This window comes from Eurypyga helias, unplaced genomic scaffold (genome assembly GCF_000690775.1).
Source record: "Eurypyga helias isolate BGI_N326 unplaced genomic scaffold, ASM69077v1 scaffold9082, whole genome shotgun sequence".
In the NCBI taxonomy this organism is placed as follows: domain Eukaryota; kingdom Metazoa; phylum Chordata; class Aves; order Eurypygiformes; family Eurypygidae; genus Eurypyga; species Eurypyga helias.
The window spans coordinates 1,003-15,349 of record NW_010237804.1 but is presented as its reverse complement, the minus strand read 5'-3'; the positions used below and the strand labels follow the sequence as shown (position 1 = coordinate 15,349).

The 14,347-nt window shown below is 47.7% G+C and overlaps 1 protein-coding gene across 1 annotated transcript in view; it reads left to right on the top strand.

Moving 5' to 3' along the window:
- CTPS1 (CTP synthase 1) overlaps positions 1–11,821 on the top strand; it is a 15,974-nt gene extending 4,153 nt beyond the window's left edge. Inside the window, exons 5-17 of the mRNA XM_010147596.1 lie at positions 774–857; positions 1,104–1,184; positions 2,514–2,665; positions 3,948–4,080; positions 5,472–5,560; positions 6,458–6,552; positions 7,104–7,166; positions 8,038–8,081; positions 8,990–9,091; positions 9,345–9,395; positions 9,479–9,575; positions 9,864–10,008; positions 11,737–11,821. Coding sequence (XP_010145898.1) covers positions 774–857; positions 1,104–1,184; positions 2,514–2,665; positions 3,948–4,080; positions 5,472–5,560; positions 6,458–6,552; positions 7,104–7,166; positions 8,038–8,081; positions 8,990–9,091; positions 9,345–9,395; positions 9,479–9,575; positions 9,864–10,008; positions 11,737–11,821 — 1,221 coding nt within the window. The remainder of the gene's footprint in view (positions 1–773; positions 858–1,103; positions 1,185–2,513; positions 2,666–3,947; positions 4,081–5,471; positions 5,561–6,457; positions 6,553–7,103; positions 7,167–8,037; positions 8,082–8,989; positions 9,092–9,344; positions 9,396–9,478; positions 9,576–9,863; positions 10,009–11,736) is intronic.
- The last annotated feature ends 2,526 nt before the right edge of the window (positions 11,822–14,347 follow it).

The following is a 14,347-nucleotide window of genomic DNA, read 5'->3' as shown; positions in this document are numbered from 1 at the left end:
CTAATCTAAACCTCCCCACTTTCAATTTAAACCCTGTTACCCCTCATCCTGTCACTACAGGCCCTTGTAAATAGTCCCCTCTACAAGTTTTCTTGTAGCCCCTTCAGGTACTGGAAGGTGCTATAATGTCTCCCTGGAGCCTTCTCTTCTCCAGGCTGAACAAGCCCAACTTTCTCAGCCTTTCATCATAGGAGAGGTGCTCCAGCCCTCTGATCATCTTCATGGCCTCCTCTGGACCCAATCCAACAGGTCCAGGTCCTTCTGATGCTGGGGGCCCCAGAGCTGGAGACAGTACCCGTGTATATATCCTATAATGCCTGATATAACCTCATCAGTATTACCTGCTCTGGTTTTGGAGACAATTTACAGTCTTAACCAACCAAACCAAAAAATCTCTACTATGAAGTCATTGCTGTATAAATTCTTCCATGGTTATGTTAACAGGACTGGAATGCATTAGTATTCCTTGTGTCAGAACTGGATTTGACAGAGCAACCTGGCAGTTAGTGGAGTGCAGACTGGTCTTTGTTCTCTTCCCTCTCTTCCATCCCTCCTGCCCAGGCCAGGTGTACAGACTTGAACTCCGGTTTCTACTCAATACTTTCAGTCTTTGAGATTAAAATAAAAGCGTAGAGGAGTATGTGAAGTTCATGTGAATTGTCTAAGAACTGGGTCTAAGTTTTTACAAGTCAAATAGGGTGGAGAGTCCTGGTGAATCATTGCTACATAGCATCATAACTTGATAATACTGACTTCTGCTCTTTTCTGACCAGCCAAGTTCTACAGGAGAGCAGAAGACTAAACCCACCCAAAACAGTGTTCGTGAACTCAGAGGTCTTGGTCTCTCACCAGATCTGGTAAGGTTTGCTGCATGGCTTTGAATTCAGAAATGCAGTACTGGCATGTTGCACCAACATCCTAGTCTAAATAATGCTTAGGTTGAGAGCTCCTGTATGTTGGTAGTAGAGATGTAAAAGTAACTGAGTTGGGTTTTTTTCACCAACTCATGGAGACTGCAGAAAGAAAGTTTTTTAGAGCTTCGTTGTATGAATGTCTGAACATTTCTGTTATGCTTTACAACTTTGATGTTGCTGTTCTGTTAGATTGTTTGCAGATGCTCCACTCCTTTGGATACCTCAGTAAAAGAAAAGATTTCCATGTTCTGTCATGTTGAGCCAGAACAGGTAAAGATTGCTGTCTGCACTTCCTTGCAATAAATATTCTAGCTGTTTGTCAAATGCTGAGTGGAGTTTTATCTGAGCGTAGTGTTTTTGTGTTCTAGCTGTGTCCTTTGTTAGCTGCATAATTCATCTGCTGCTTTGTCTTACCTACATTCCTCACAAAGAATCATAGAATGGTTTGGGTTGGAAGGCTGTTGCAAAAATAGTCCTTTTAATGCCAGCAGCCCCATTTTCCTATAAGATAGTTAGTGTGGGCTTAGAGAATCCTATGCAATCCAAGGTATTTTCTGAATAGCTGGTTTTGACCCTAGTTATCCTTCCACATTCCTTAGTTATCACTTCACAATTCCAGGCTCTGTCAAGTAATTTTTATTCATTTCCTATAGAGTGAGATCAAACTGAGTCTTGCAGTTTCAAGTACTGTATTCAGAATTAGCAGGCAGTAATACTGATGTCAGCAGTAAAATATCTTCCTCTTGTTGGCCAGGAGTTGAAGTTGGCTTTGTCAGTCACTTTCCCAGAAGTTTAATGCAATGTTTTACAGTTGTTCTCTGACAGCAGTTGCACTTAATTGAGAAGTGAATGCTCTTGAGTATAAAGGAGAAAGTTTGCAGCCTAGGTGCAGTGTAGAACTCTGTTTTCATTTGAGTCAGGAGACATGAGGCGTGCCAGTGTATTTTTGATCCTTGAAATACAGTCTCTTCCTTGATGGACAGGTGACAGTTGTCTGGAGCCATCCTTCGTTTTCTGAGAAGGCCCATTCCAGTGAACTAGAACTGTTGATGCAGACGTTCCCCATGGACCTAAGAATTCTTAGCTCATAGTTGTTTAACCTTGAGTTTGATTTTGCACCCTGTAAAATTTAGTGCTGTGTTGAGGTCACAGGTTTCCTTGGGCTTTAATCAAACTGGGAGCCCTGGTTAAGAGCAACAGTGGTGGGAAAACTGTGGGCAGTTTAGCCGTGGTGTCAGTTAGGATCACCCGGAAGGCTGTATCAGAGAAGTCTGTCTGAAGCGTTCTTTGAACTGCGATACACGCTCGCGTAACTTGCGTGGCAGCTGACTTTCTTACTGCTAGGTTATCGTGTTGTAGCCCTTCCCAGGGAGTTCCAGTGAGCAGTAATACCTGGGAAGTGTTGAAAGATGACCTTTCCAAGCGCGTGGAGACTAATGTTAAGTGTCTTGTGTTACGTTATTCAACAGATGTGATTTCCTGCAAGTTTAGGTGGTGGTATGGTTGTGTGCTAGAGACAGAAGCACTCTGAATATCTGTCTAAAATGAACTGCACAGGCACTTAGATCTGTTTTAATGACATTCATGTTGTATGAACAGGTCATCTGTGTTCATGACGTCTCTTCTATCTACCGGGTTCCTCTGTTGTTAGAGGAGCAGGGAGTTGTTGACTACTTCAGACACAGGCTTGACCTCCCCATTGAGAGGCAGCCCAGGAGGATGCTCATGAAATGGAAGGAAATGGCTGACAGGTGAGCTGCACTGCTGGCGTAGTCTGAGTTAAGACTCTAGATTAGTGTCTTGGCTGTTGGTTATTAGGTGACAAGTGCTGCTTCATGTTCCTCGAGTGTTCTTATGCTGTCATTTTTTTTTCTTTTTTTACTACAAAAATGTATTTTCTTCCTAGATGTTTGTCTTTTCGGGGGGAAAAAAAATCAGTCTTTGACATGAGGATCCTGTTAAGATAACGTTACTGAGTTCCTTACCTTGTGTTGGCAGTGTACTGTCTGTGTCAAAACCAGTGTGTAGTAAAAGTGGACAGCTCTGCCCTCCCTTTTCGTACAGAAACCCCAGAGACATTACAGCGTTGAAATCCTTTCGTAGGCATATGTAGGAGTCATCAGGAGTTCCAATGAAAATGCACCTTTTGAGTATGCATTCAAGCAAGCAAAATGACTGGTTTGTGACTGTTCTGTCTGAGGGTCCTAGGACATGGTGGCTTTATGTCTTGTGGGGAATAGACTCCATTTTCATGGGGAAATAGTGAACTGAATCTTTTCAGTTGGCATTCAGGCCCTCTGTGAAGCCTCAAATATGTTTGTCCTTATGAGAAATTAATTTTCAGTATCTAGATGTTTCCCTTTGTATGCCTGACACACGCCACCACTGTCAAGAACACTGGATGGGGGAAGTCCTTGTAACCAGTTCGGTTGAAGGTCCTTAGCAGTTCTGAAATAACTCAGCTGTGGCCAAGAATGCTGCGCAAACCCCATGCTGCCAGAGGCTGGGAGCTGGAGGTGCAGGCAGTACAGCCTTAGGCCTCTAGACGTCGTTTCTGTATTTCTAGCTGCTGGTGTACTCGGTCAGAAGCAGTGTGGGGAGGTGCTGTACAGTATGAACATATGCAGAGCCATGCTTTGATCCTCTCTCCTGATAGTTTACTGCAGACTTTGAGTCTAATACAGCTTCCTGAAATGACAGTTTGGGTCTACTCAGAATGGCTTTTCAGCATAAGAAGGGATGAATTAATTTATACCTGACTTTCTGCAGCTTTTTTTGTCATTTTTTCATCTCCCTTGCTTCTATTCTTGCTTTGATGTTTAAAAGTCATAGCTCGTACAAGAGGTCATCTCTTCCAAACCTGTTATCTCTTCCAAACCTGTCATCTCTTCCAAACCTGTCATCTCTCTAGTTGGACAGACTTTTAAGAGCCCAACTGTTTATGTTACTTGAAAAGCTGAGTAGAATGTGGGTGATTCTTGCCCCCACTTCCTGTTAATGATGCAATAACCCTTGTGTTTTGATTTTGTTCAGGTATGACCGTCTCCTTGAAACATGTTCCATTGCCCTTGTTGGCAAATACACTAAGTTTTCTGATTCCTACGCCTCTGTCATCAAGGCACTGGAGCATTCTGCACTGGCTATCAACCACAAACTCGACATTAAGGTAGGGGTGGGTGCAAACGTGTGCAAACTTCTCCCCCCCATTACTCCTTCTGCCTCAGTGCTACTTATCTTAAGATTTTCACAAACCCATAGACAGTAAGGCAGAGTTGATTCAGCCAGTGAACTTTAAATTTGTCCTTGGCTTACAGCATCAAAACAGGTATAAAACAGCTTCAAAGCAACCCAGCCTTTCATCCTGCAAGGTATACAAGGTGTCTGTAATTGATGGGAACTCTGCAGTGTTGCGTGCTGAACTGTGATAAAGCAGCAGATGTACTGTTTCCTCTCATTTCTCTGACAGTTGTTGGAGGTGATCTTTTTTTAGGGTTGTTGCTCTTATCCTTGTGGTACTCACAGGTTTTATGATGCTTCTGCCTCAGGCTTTATTAAGGTTTTAGTATGGGTTTGGCTACACAGGTGCTTTTAAGGCTCTTGGTTGTAGCAAGATGCTCTGAAGAGGTGAAATATGTATCTGTTGTCAGAAATTTTCTTTCATTTAAATAAACTTTTAAAATGTTCAGTGGCTTCATGATGCCAGTGAGTCATGGAATCAGGTGCTTGGTTTATAGCAGCATTATTCTCCGTTGGTGTTACCCTACAACTTACAAAATCAGTAGAGCAGAAAAGAAGTAAACCAAGTAAGACTGGTGAAGGTAAACCCTGTGCATACATCTGTGGGTAGTTCTGTCCCAGCTGTATGTGTATGGTTGAGCAGGGGAATGGGCTCTGTGAGTCCTGTGCATAGAGATCTCACGTTGGGTTAGCAAACTGCTGAGCAGCATTCCCAGCCTAAAATTAAAAAAAAAACCAAACCAAAAAACCAAAACCAAACCACCAAAAATGGTGGTTCAGAAGGGTAAGCAGACTACAGGAGTTCAGAGATAGGGGAATGCTGGAGATGAAAAACTGGGAAGTATGCAGGGTTTTTTCCATACGTAACCTTGGTCATAGCATCCTTGTGTTTCACCATATCCTATTTGTTCTTCAGTCTCTCTTGAAGATCAAATGCCCTGTGTTTGATGAGACGGTGACTCGGTTTTTCTCTTGGTGTGTGGTTGTTTCTGTCTGCACAGCCGTGCGTTCCCATCTCGCTGTGCTCTCTTAAGACTTTACATTTAATGAGCCTGGGTCCCCTGGAAATCAGCCTCATTTATGTGACCGCAGAGGTGCAGAGAAGCGAAGACACAAAACACAGCTGCTCTTTGTGCATCTGTGGTATGATGGTGCTGGAAAGTGGTTTTGTTTGACTAGCAGGCAGGAAATCAGCACAGAAAAAACATAAGCAAGTATCCAGGAGGAATGCTGCTGTCTTAATTTAATGAGAATTAAGGAGACCCTGTCTTTACACTCTTGTAGCTGTATCTCATCATCCTTTTTTGGGTTTCTTCACAGTATATTGACTCTGCTGACTTGGAGCCAGACACTTTGCAGGAAGAACCTGTCCGGTACCACGAAGCCTGGCAGAAGCTGTGTGGTGCTGAGTAAGACTCTACTACTCTGGCCGTTTCTTTGGAGCGTGTCTGATAAACTTGCGGCCATTGGCAGTTTTGGAATTCCGAGCCTCACTGGAGACTGTTTTCTTAGGCACTGCACCAGCATGCTCTGACAGTGCCCCAAACGCCTCTCAGCAAAATTTAGGAGGATGTAAACTGGAGAATTGTTACATAAGCAAGGGGGTTTGTGAAAGGCAGCAGCAGGGGAGATGAGGCACAGGCTTAGTGGGTAAATCGAGTGAGAGGCAGTAAGGGGAAAGGATCAGTGCTGGCAAAGGCTCTTAAAGCCAAAGAGAGAGGATGGAAGGTGTAAGTGTGGTATGAAGTTCTTTAGGAAGAAAGTGTGAGAAGGAAAAAGCACTAGGATGCAGAGGAGTGCAAGAGTTAGCCCAGAAAACAGCAACCAGTGGGGCTTGTTAGCCCTTGGGGAAGCAGGCTTTGGGTGGTACCAGTAGAATGCAGAACCTCCTGCAGAATTTGGTGTCCCTGTGCCTGTGGTCAGGACAACCTGATGCTGCAGCCAGTGGCTTCAAGCGTGGGCCTGGCTGGGTGATCTGTTAGCAAATACGTTTGGTGCAGAGCATGTAGGTCATGCAACACGAACCATTCTAGTACTGTGACCTGCACAGCGTGTGGGATGTCTGGGAAGGTTAAAATTTGCATTTATAAAACATTTCCCTGAAAACGGTGTAACATTTTCTGTGATGGCTCAAAGTCACATGGAGAGTGTGCTGCAGACGGGCCTTGCCATGTGGGGCACTTGAAAGCCCTTTCAAGAGTGAGGTCTTGCAACTCCAAGATGTTTAGGGAAGAGAGATGGTATGTGGTTGGGGAGATCCACACTGGTGAGGCCTCTGTGAATGGAATCTTTTTGTCTTCATGCAGTGGAGTTCTGGTTCCTGGTGGATTTGGTGTTCGAGGGACAGAAGGCAAAATTCAAGCTATTTCCTGGGCAAGGAAACAGAAAAAACCCTTCTTAGGTGAGAAACATCTTTCATCTGGAAGAAGGAGGTTGAATAACAGCCTGAGTGGTCTTCAGCAAGAGCTTTGCTTATTTTCCTTAGTATCCAGAACGTGCAGTTTTGAAAATGACTGGCTGAGGAAGCGATGATTTATGCTCAGCGTACCGGGGCAAGACAGCCATCATCTGTAGTGGGCTCTGAAGTGGTTGGGGTTGGCTGAGATGTGATGACATGGAATCTCTGTAACGAGGGGTAGGAGCTCAGAGGAAGTTTTGGAGGAGGCTGCGGTCACCTTGGCACAAAGAGATACGTGACGGCTTTTAAATCAAATGGACTGAGCGAGAGCCTGGAAAGGTTGTGTGAGCAGAGGGTGTGGGGAAGGGACTCGTGGAGTAAAACTTGTCAGAACTATGTGGTACAGAGCGAACAGACCCCTAACTCCGAGTCCAAAGGTCAGTCTCACCCAGGTTCTCTGACTTGGGACTGCTCTGTGAAGGCGTGTGTGCTTTGCAGCACAGATCTGTGGTCCTTGTCCTGACTTGATCTGTGTTCTTCCTTGCCTTCTGCAGGAGTTTGTTTGGGAATGCAGTTAGCAGTTGTGGAGTTCGCACGCAGTGTTCTTGGTTGGCAAGGTAATTGCACAAAACCCCTTCTGGGTTTGGGTCATTTCTTTATTGCTTGAGTAATACCTGCAACTTTTAATTTTTCATTGGTAGGTAGATTTAATTTATTTTTCCTAGGCCGGTAAAATTCTCCATCTCCTTTGCTAATGCAGAGGAAAAAGAACAGTTTCCTTATCCTACTAAAAATCAGTGGAGTAAGGCATGTGTACGACGAGAGAAAACTGTCTGTTGCTTACAGTGATGTTCAGCTCCCAGATAAAACACCCGAGTGGAGTTGTGCCTAGGTGTGCTGGATATCCTAAATTCTTGTTATAGCCAGGGGGAGTGAAGACCGAAAAGCAGTTCAGCTGACGAGGCAGTTGCACCTACTCCAGTGAGCTGAATTAATTTCTGGGCTCCAATGCTCGAGATGACGAGGTCCCTGTTTCAAAACTGTCTTTACAGGGTGCTACATGTAGTTTCTCAGCCTGATTCTGAGTCTCACTAGTAGTGGGGAGGGGAGGAATGTGTTTCTTGGAGTACTTCTGCTCCCCTCCCACTCCCTGGCTTTATGTAAAATATTGTAGGCTGTTGAATGTGTGTTTTTTCCTGAATGACCCTCACCAATGGCATGAGAGTGGTTGCCCCAAGACTGCAATGTCCAGGCAGTCTCAGAAATTCATGCCAAGCAGTGCTGGCAGAGCCCTGCTCCTGTGGTCTGGGGCTGAGCTGGCAGCGCTCAGCACGGGCAGCACAGCCGCAGGCAAGTGGCTCAGCGCAGTGACGGCTGCCGCTCACCGCGAGCACAGGGATGAGGTGCCGCTCTACCTGGGGGAGGTCTGTAACGCGTGGCATGGTATGAGAGACTTTGTGTTTGTAATTGGTGCACGTAACATTGCAGATGCTAACTCGACAGAATTTGACCCCAAAACTGCTCATCCAGTGGTGAGTTCGTGGCAACTTGCTTGTAATATCTTTACTGCACCAGACTTCTCTGCACATACCTGTTGGTCCGGTTAAGAGCTTGGATAATTACGTCTTGTGGCTTTTAAGTCTGTCTTCCATCACTCACTAATCTGCAAAGAAATGTCTGTAACTCTGGCAGTTGCTGCTTCATAGAAGACTGCAGTGCTTGTAGGTGAAACACTTCTTTGCTTTCTAGTTACACCTTTTCATAAACCAAGGTGTTTTTGATGAGGTAAAAGGTTCTTAAAGAGCAGTTTGAAAGCTAACTGGTTTCACGGTGTGAACGTTGAAGATTTAGTGATATCCAGATTCCACTGCATAACTGTTTAATTTCGATCTCTGGGATCAGCATAGCCAGACGTGAGTTTCTCAGAGCATTTATGGACAGGTTTCTGAAACTGTTTCACAGGTTGCAGGCTCTGTGTGCCTCATCCAGGCTCCACCACCATGACTGGCTTCTGCTCTAATTTAAAATGCTACTCAAAAAAGTTTAAAAACAAACCAAAACTTACAGCTTATGAAGTTATTTTTCAGCGTAGAAATGATTCTGATCTGGGGACTTTGCTTTGGGAAATCTGCTTGTTTGTTCAACTCTCAGTTCAGTAATTAGCACAGATTAGTGCGTGGGGTCTGCGCAGGCTGTGACTGAGACAGTTTCCTACGCTAAAGCTTCCCGAGTACCTTCCATATGTTCTTACAGCCTGTACTAGAATAACTCAGATAACTAACCTAGTTCTGTTCTGTCTTGCCAAGACAACGTGCCTTGGGGTGGGTTGGTTGTTTCCTGTACGGAGGTTGGTTTTTTCCCCCCCTTTAACATGTCAGAGTCTGTGTGGGACTGTCTCTCCTTCCACCTTCTCACCTCCCTCTCCGAATGCTTTCCACAGGTGATAGACATGCCAGAGCATAATCCTGGGCAAATGGGTGGGACCATGAGGCTTGGCAAGAGAAGAACACTCTTCCAAACCAAGAATTCAATCATGAGTATGGCATTTCATACCTCTGTTGGAACTGTTTCCTGGGAGTGATGTGCATGTGTGGTGGGTGTGGGGAAGTGGGACCTGGGCATGGTAACGCATCCTTGGATGGTAGGTGTTTGCAGACTTTGCTCTGGTAGTGAAACGGAGATCAGTGAATTTGGTACCCCCTACAAGTGGCCGATTTTGCTGGACGATATTCATATGAACTTGTTAACAACTTGGCATTGTGCGAGCTGTTTGGCATTTCCTCTTTTTTGGGAAGCTGTACGGAGATCACGATTTCTTGGAAGAGAGGCACAGACACAGATTTGAGGTAAAAATGCTGTTGCAGGTGTTGAGCTTTTCTGTGTTACCCAAACACGAGAGATAAGGGTTTTTTCTCCTTCTGTCTTCCAGGTCAATCCAGAATTGAAGAAGTGTTTTGAGGAGCAAGGTTTGAAGTTCGTGGGCCAGGATGAGGAGGGAGAGCGAATGGAAGTGGTCGAGTTGGAAGGTGAGTAGTTAAGTGGTCAGTTTGTGGGTATAGGTATTTACAGGGAAAGTGTTCAGAGGGTAATTGAGCAGGTGTCCGTGTGGCACCAGCTGAGGCTTTCTTGGAACGATTCCATCCATAGAATTACACTAAAAAAAAAATCCCATGTGCCTTTCCATTTAGGGACAAAAGGCAGGATTGAAATGCCACTTCCTTCCCCTCACCAGGGCTTCAGTGTGGTCAGCACTTGCAACTGCAGTTCAGCCACAGGTTTGAGATGACATTGATGTTTCTGTCTCTTTCTCATAGAGCATCCTTTCTTTGTTGGAGTTCAGTACCACCCTGAATTCCTCTCCAGACCCATTAAGCCATCTCCCCCATACTTCGGCCTCCTCCTGGCATCTGCAGGAAGACTCCCGCATTATCTACAGAAGGGCTGCAGGCTCTCGCCCAGGTAGGTTGAAGGTGGACACCAGTCAGACCTTTCACAGGGCAGTGCTGCTTCCCGCAGGATGAACTGGAGAATCCTCTCAGCACAGAGGTACTGCGGGGCACGAGGGGGTGTTTGCAGCACCCCTGCTTTCGGCTCTTTCTTCGAAGGCTCTCGTCTGGCACATTGACAGTAGTGCCCTAGAGCTGTCCTGTGGTGGGCTCCCGACTTCGGGGAGGGTCACTCTGGTCTTGTGTGTCAGTCCGAGGTCTCAGGGAAGCTGCAGCTGGGGCTGCTCTTCTCGGTGACTGCACACCTCACAGGGTTTTTCCCCATGTTCCCTAAGTCCTGGTTGGTCCTTAAGAAACTTGTTGCTGGTGCTGGTTGTACTCTGGTGGGCGCAGCTTCATTTTTACTTTTTCTGCGGATTTAAGCTTTCTTTGTTCTCAGTTTGCAAAGCAGCTACTGTTTTGAGTAGACTTAGGGGTGCAGTTACTGCCTTCTGCTGCTCCCTCGTGCTCCACAGTTCTGCTCAGCAGTTGTGGCAGTATGCAGCAACTCAGGATCACTTTGGTAGTGACCCATCTTCCTCCCGAGGGAGGAGAGCAGAAGATTTGCTTTTGTAGCTGGCGTGCTAACACGCACTGAACAGAAAAGGCCCAAACTAAATGCAGAAGAGAAGTACCACTGAACGTTCTGAACCGCAGCAATGCGGAAATGAAGTCAGTGGCCTTCTGGGTTGAGCTGCAGTGCACCTGCACCACAGGAATTCCTGCGTGGATGTGTGGAGAACGGCTGCCAGTTGTGCTCTGACTGATAAGCTCTGAAGGGAGTTTCTGGGTGGAGATCGCTCATTGCGAAGCTTCCAAGGGTTGAGGGCTATCTTGATTTCCCGCTTCTGCACACTGGAGTTTGAAATGGCTCCTCGCAGCAGAGTTTCCTCTGCGCTGCAGCATCCAGAGTTAGTGTTACCTGCTCCTGGAGTCTTTTGTGATCGCGGTCATAAACCGTTTCATGATTAGCACACAATCTAAAAATACTGGTGGCAGTTCCAGCCCAGGCTGTTCTCCCCTTCATTCCTGCGCTCCCGTAACTCTCCGTGTTTTCAGGTGTAGGCCTCGTCGTTGCACTCTGAGGTTTGCAGGTGACAGAGATGCTGAAAACAGGGTCGTTACAGAAGCGCCTGGTGGAAGGGTGAGCCACAAGAGATGTAAACTGAAGGGAGAGGTTCCGGCTGGATACCAGGAAAATCTTTTTCAGCGTTAGATCGGTCATGCGTTGGTGCAGCTTGCCTGGAAAGGCTGCGCAGTCTCCGTCCTTGGAGAAGGCGGCTGGATGAAGCCCTGAGCAGCCGTGTCTGATCTGACTGCTGTCCCTGCGGTGTCCTGAGGTCCCTCCCGATCTGAATTTTTGGTGATTCTGAAAAAGCAGTTTAATGTATTAAAAGCAATCAGCCCTTCCTGGAAGCTGAAACAGAATGGCCTATGGGTGGTTAGCCAGCCTCCCATTTCCTACTCAACGAGTTTCATTTGGAATAAACTTTGCCTTAGAAAATGCCTATTACATGTAGAATCACTTTCATTCACAAACCTTAAAACTGATGATGACTCAGCCCTGTTTCCAAAGGGAGAGCTGTACTAGGAATTTTGTGTGCTTTTCAGCCTCAGCCAGCAGCCCTTACTGCCAAGCTCCACTAATTCCTGATGCAAAGCACTTGACCTCTGTAAAACGAACTCTTTCTGAATTCTGCAGGGACACCTACAGCGATAGAAGTGGCAGCAGCTCGCCTGACCTGGAGATAACGGAGCTGAAGTTTCCATCAATAAATCATGACTGATTCCTGGTAACTTTTAATGACCTCAACCTTTTTCATTACGGAAAAAATTCCTTGCCGTCTTTCCGCCTGGCCTCTGGGTGTTTCACGTCAGTTGGCAGAAAGCTGGCACTCCACACAAAGTGCTGGTAGCTGCTGGGCTGCACCAGGTGTGGGCGGGTACTTCCTTCGCAAACTGACTCCTAACGAAGGGTAAAAATGCCTGCGGAAGTTTGAGGGGCAGTTGGAGTAACGAAACAAAGCACAGGTACAGCACAGGTGCTTGACAGCGGAGGTGAAGCTGAGCGAGGGCTTTTACTGGGTTTAGAAAGTTTAGTGTTCTGGGAGCAATCTGTCACCTTTGCCAGAGAGCGTTTTCCAAACAGCCGTTCTCCCGCATCTCTTGGGAGACAGTGAGTTTCCCTGTCGGAACGGTGGTCTTGAGCTGAGCTGCAATAGCTGCTGCAGATGTCACGTGGATGCCAACATTGGATGGATACAATCCAGTCTTGGAGGGGGGACCCCAAAACCTGGCATTCGGAGTTCCCCAGCAAGAAAGGTAGCCTTAATCTTTGAATTACTTCTGGTGGTGTGGTAGGTGATCGTGGGCATCATGCTTCTCCCCACCGCTCTGGCTGGTTTTGTGTAGTGTTTCTGGGGAAGTTAAGCAGCATCTGCGCACACGCGTGGCGAGTGACAGCAGCACTGCTGAATGCCAGGAGACCCAGGACGTCCAACTCTTCTCGCCCCCTTCGTACAACAGGTGCTTCCAGCGTTAACTGCGGGGTGGAAGAAGGGTTAGGCCCAGTCTAGCAGAGCAGCGCTTCCCCGTCCCTGGTCACGGACTGGGCTGTTGCGGCGCTGAAGGTAGCTGGGATCGCTGGGTGTTGGGCTGCTCCAGACCTGCTACAGCAGCAAGCTAAAAGCTGGTGAATCCTCTCTGTAAATGTTTATCCTCCTGAAGATATTCCGAACCTTTAGCTCGCTGGCAGTATCCAGCGTGCTCCTTAGCGTGACCGTCTGGGTGCTGCGTTGACACCGGACAGCTTGGAGGCTGTCCCCAGTGAAGAAACTAGGGAGGGTGGCGCTGTGTGTGGCGTGTCGCTGTGCGGCTGGCTGGCCTGCTGGTGCACGTCCCGGCGCAGCTCGGGGAACGTTGCCCTTTGGTGCTGGCCACGGGCAGTGCTGGGACAGGCATGAGGTTACGTGTAGCTCAGCAGTGCTCACTGCCTGTGCTTCACTGAAACGCTGACTTCTGGGAGGGGCGGGCTTTCAGAGGGGTGTAGCACACTCGTCTTTATGTCGCCACGGTGCCCCAGTGAAACAAAGACATCCTTTATCCTGGGGAGAGGAGTGTTACCGGGTCCCGTTTTTTAGGTTTATCTGGGTGATGTAGGTAAGACTGTTGCTCTTCACCATCAGTAACTCCTGCTCCTTTTCTCTGTTTCTCCAGGTGTGTCTTCGCTGAAGAGTCGTTAGATTTTCCAGGCATTCTTACAGCAATACCTTGGACACTCTCAGCTTTGGGCTTTCTGAAGTTATGGTTTATAATTTTTGTTACGAAGTCCTGTCCCATTATTTCCTGAATTCTTCTGTCCTTTGTTGTAGATTCTGTTTATTTCTGGAGGAGAGCTCACTGCAGCACACGCCCCTCCAGCCTTCCTTCAGTTAGCACCATCTTGGAGAGGAACGTGGGGATGGCGTTGGCTGGGTTGGGGAGACTCAGGTGCACGCTTCCTAAGGCAGGTAACGCTGGCACGAGCCAGGGTCCTGGACACTAACGAGCTGAGCTGCTTCCTCCAGCCCTGCTGCCCCCTCAGCAGCCGCTGGTGACGCGCGGCTGGCGCTGGGTCCTGCGGCCTCGCTCGGGGCGAGCTGCGCTGCAGAGGACGGCCCTGTTCAGCGCTAGCACTCTGTTGCTTTGGGGCATTTTTTTGTTGGGGGTGGAAGGTTTTGTTCTTTTTTGGGGTTTGTTGGGTTTTTTTCTTCCAGTAGCATTTAAATACGTTTGGCACTGGTGGTCTCGGTGCATTCATTGCCAGCAGTGAACTTTTAACCAGGAGACGCCTCCTGGAAGGGAGTGGATCTGGAATGTCATCAGCTCTTGACTGTGACATGTCACTCTGCAGGGATCAGTTAATGTGGGTCACGGGGGTGGGGGGAAAAAAAGAAAACACACCAAAAACTGTCAGGAAAAGCCCATCGTGGCCTGAAACACGGCGTAGCTGCTGCCCGTTCTGTGCCAGCGCTGGCTGGCGCTGCTGCTTGCCCTGCTGCACGCCGACTCCTCGCATCGAGGGGGAGCTACGGCCAAGGCGACGGGCCGCTTCCGTGTGCCGCCGTTAAGGTGATTCGCCTGGGACTCGGCGGTTCACGGTGCTTTTTCTCGCCGAGACGAAGCAGAGCCTTCCTTGCCTTCTTTGCCCATGTCCTGCGCTCGGCGCGGTACCGAGGCCCGTTGGCTGCGCTTGCTGGGCGCTCGGCTGCGCCGGCAGATGTGCCGCTTGGCGGGGAGCTCAGTTCTGGGGGGGACGTGTGCTCGCTCCCTGC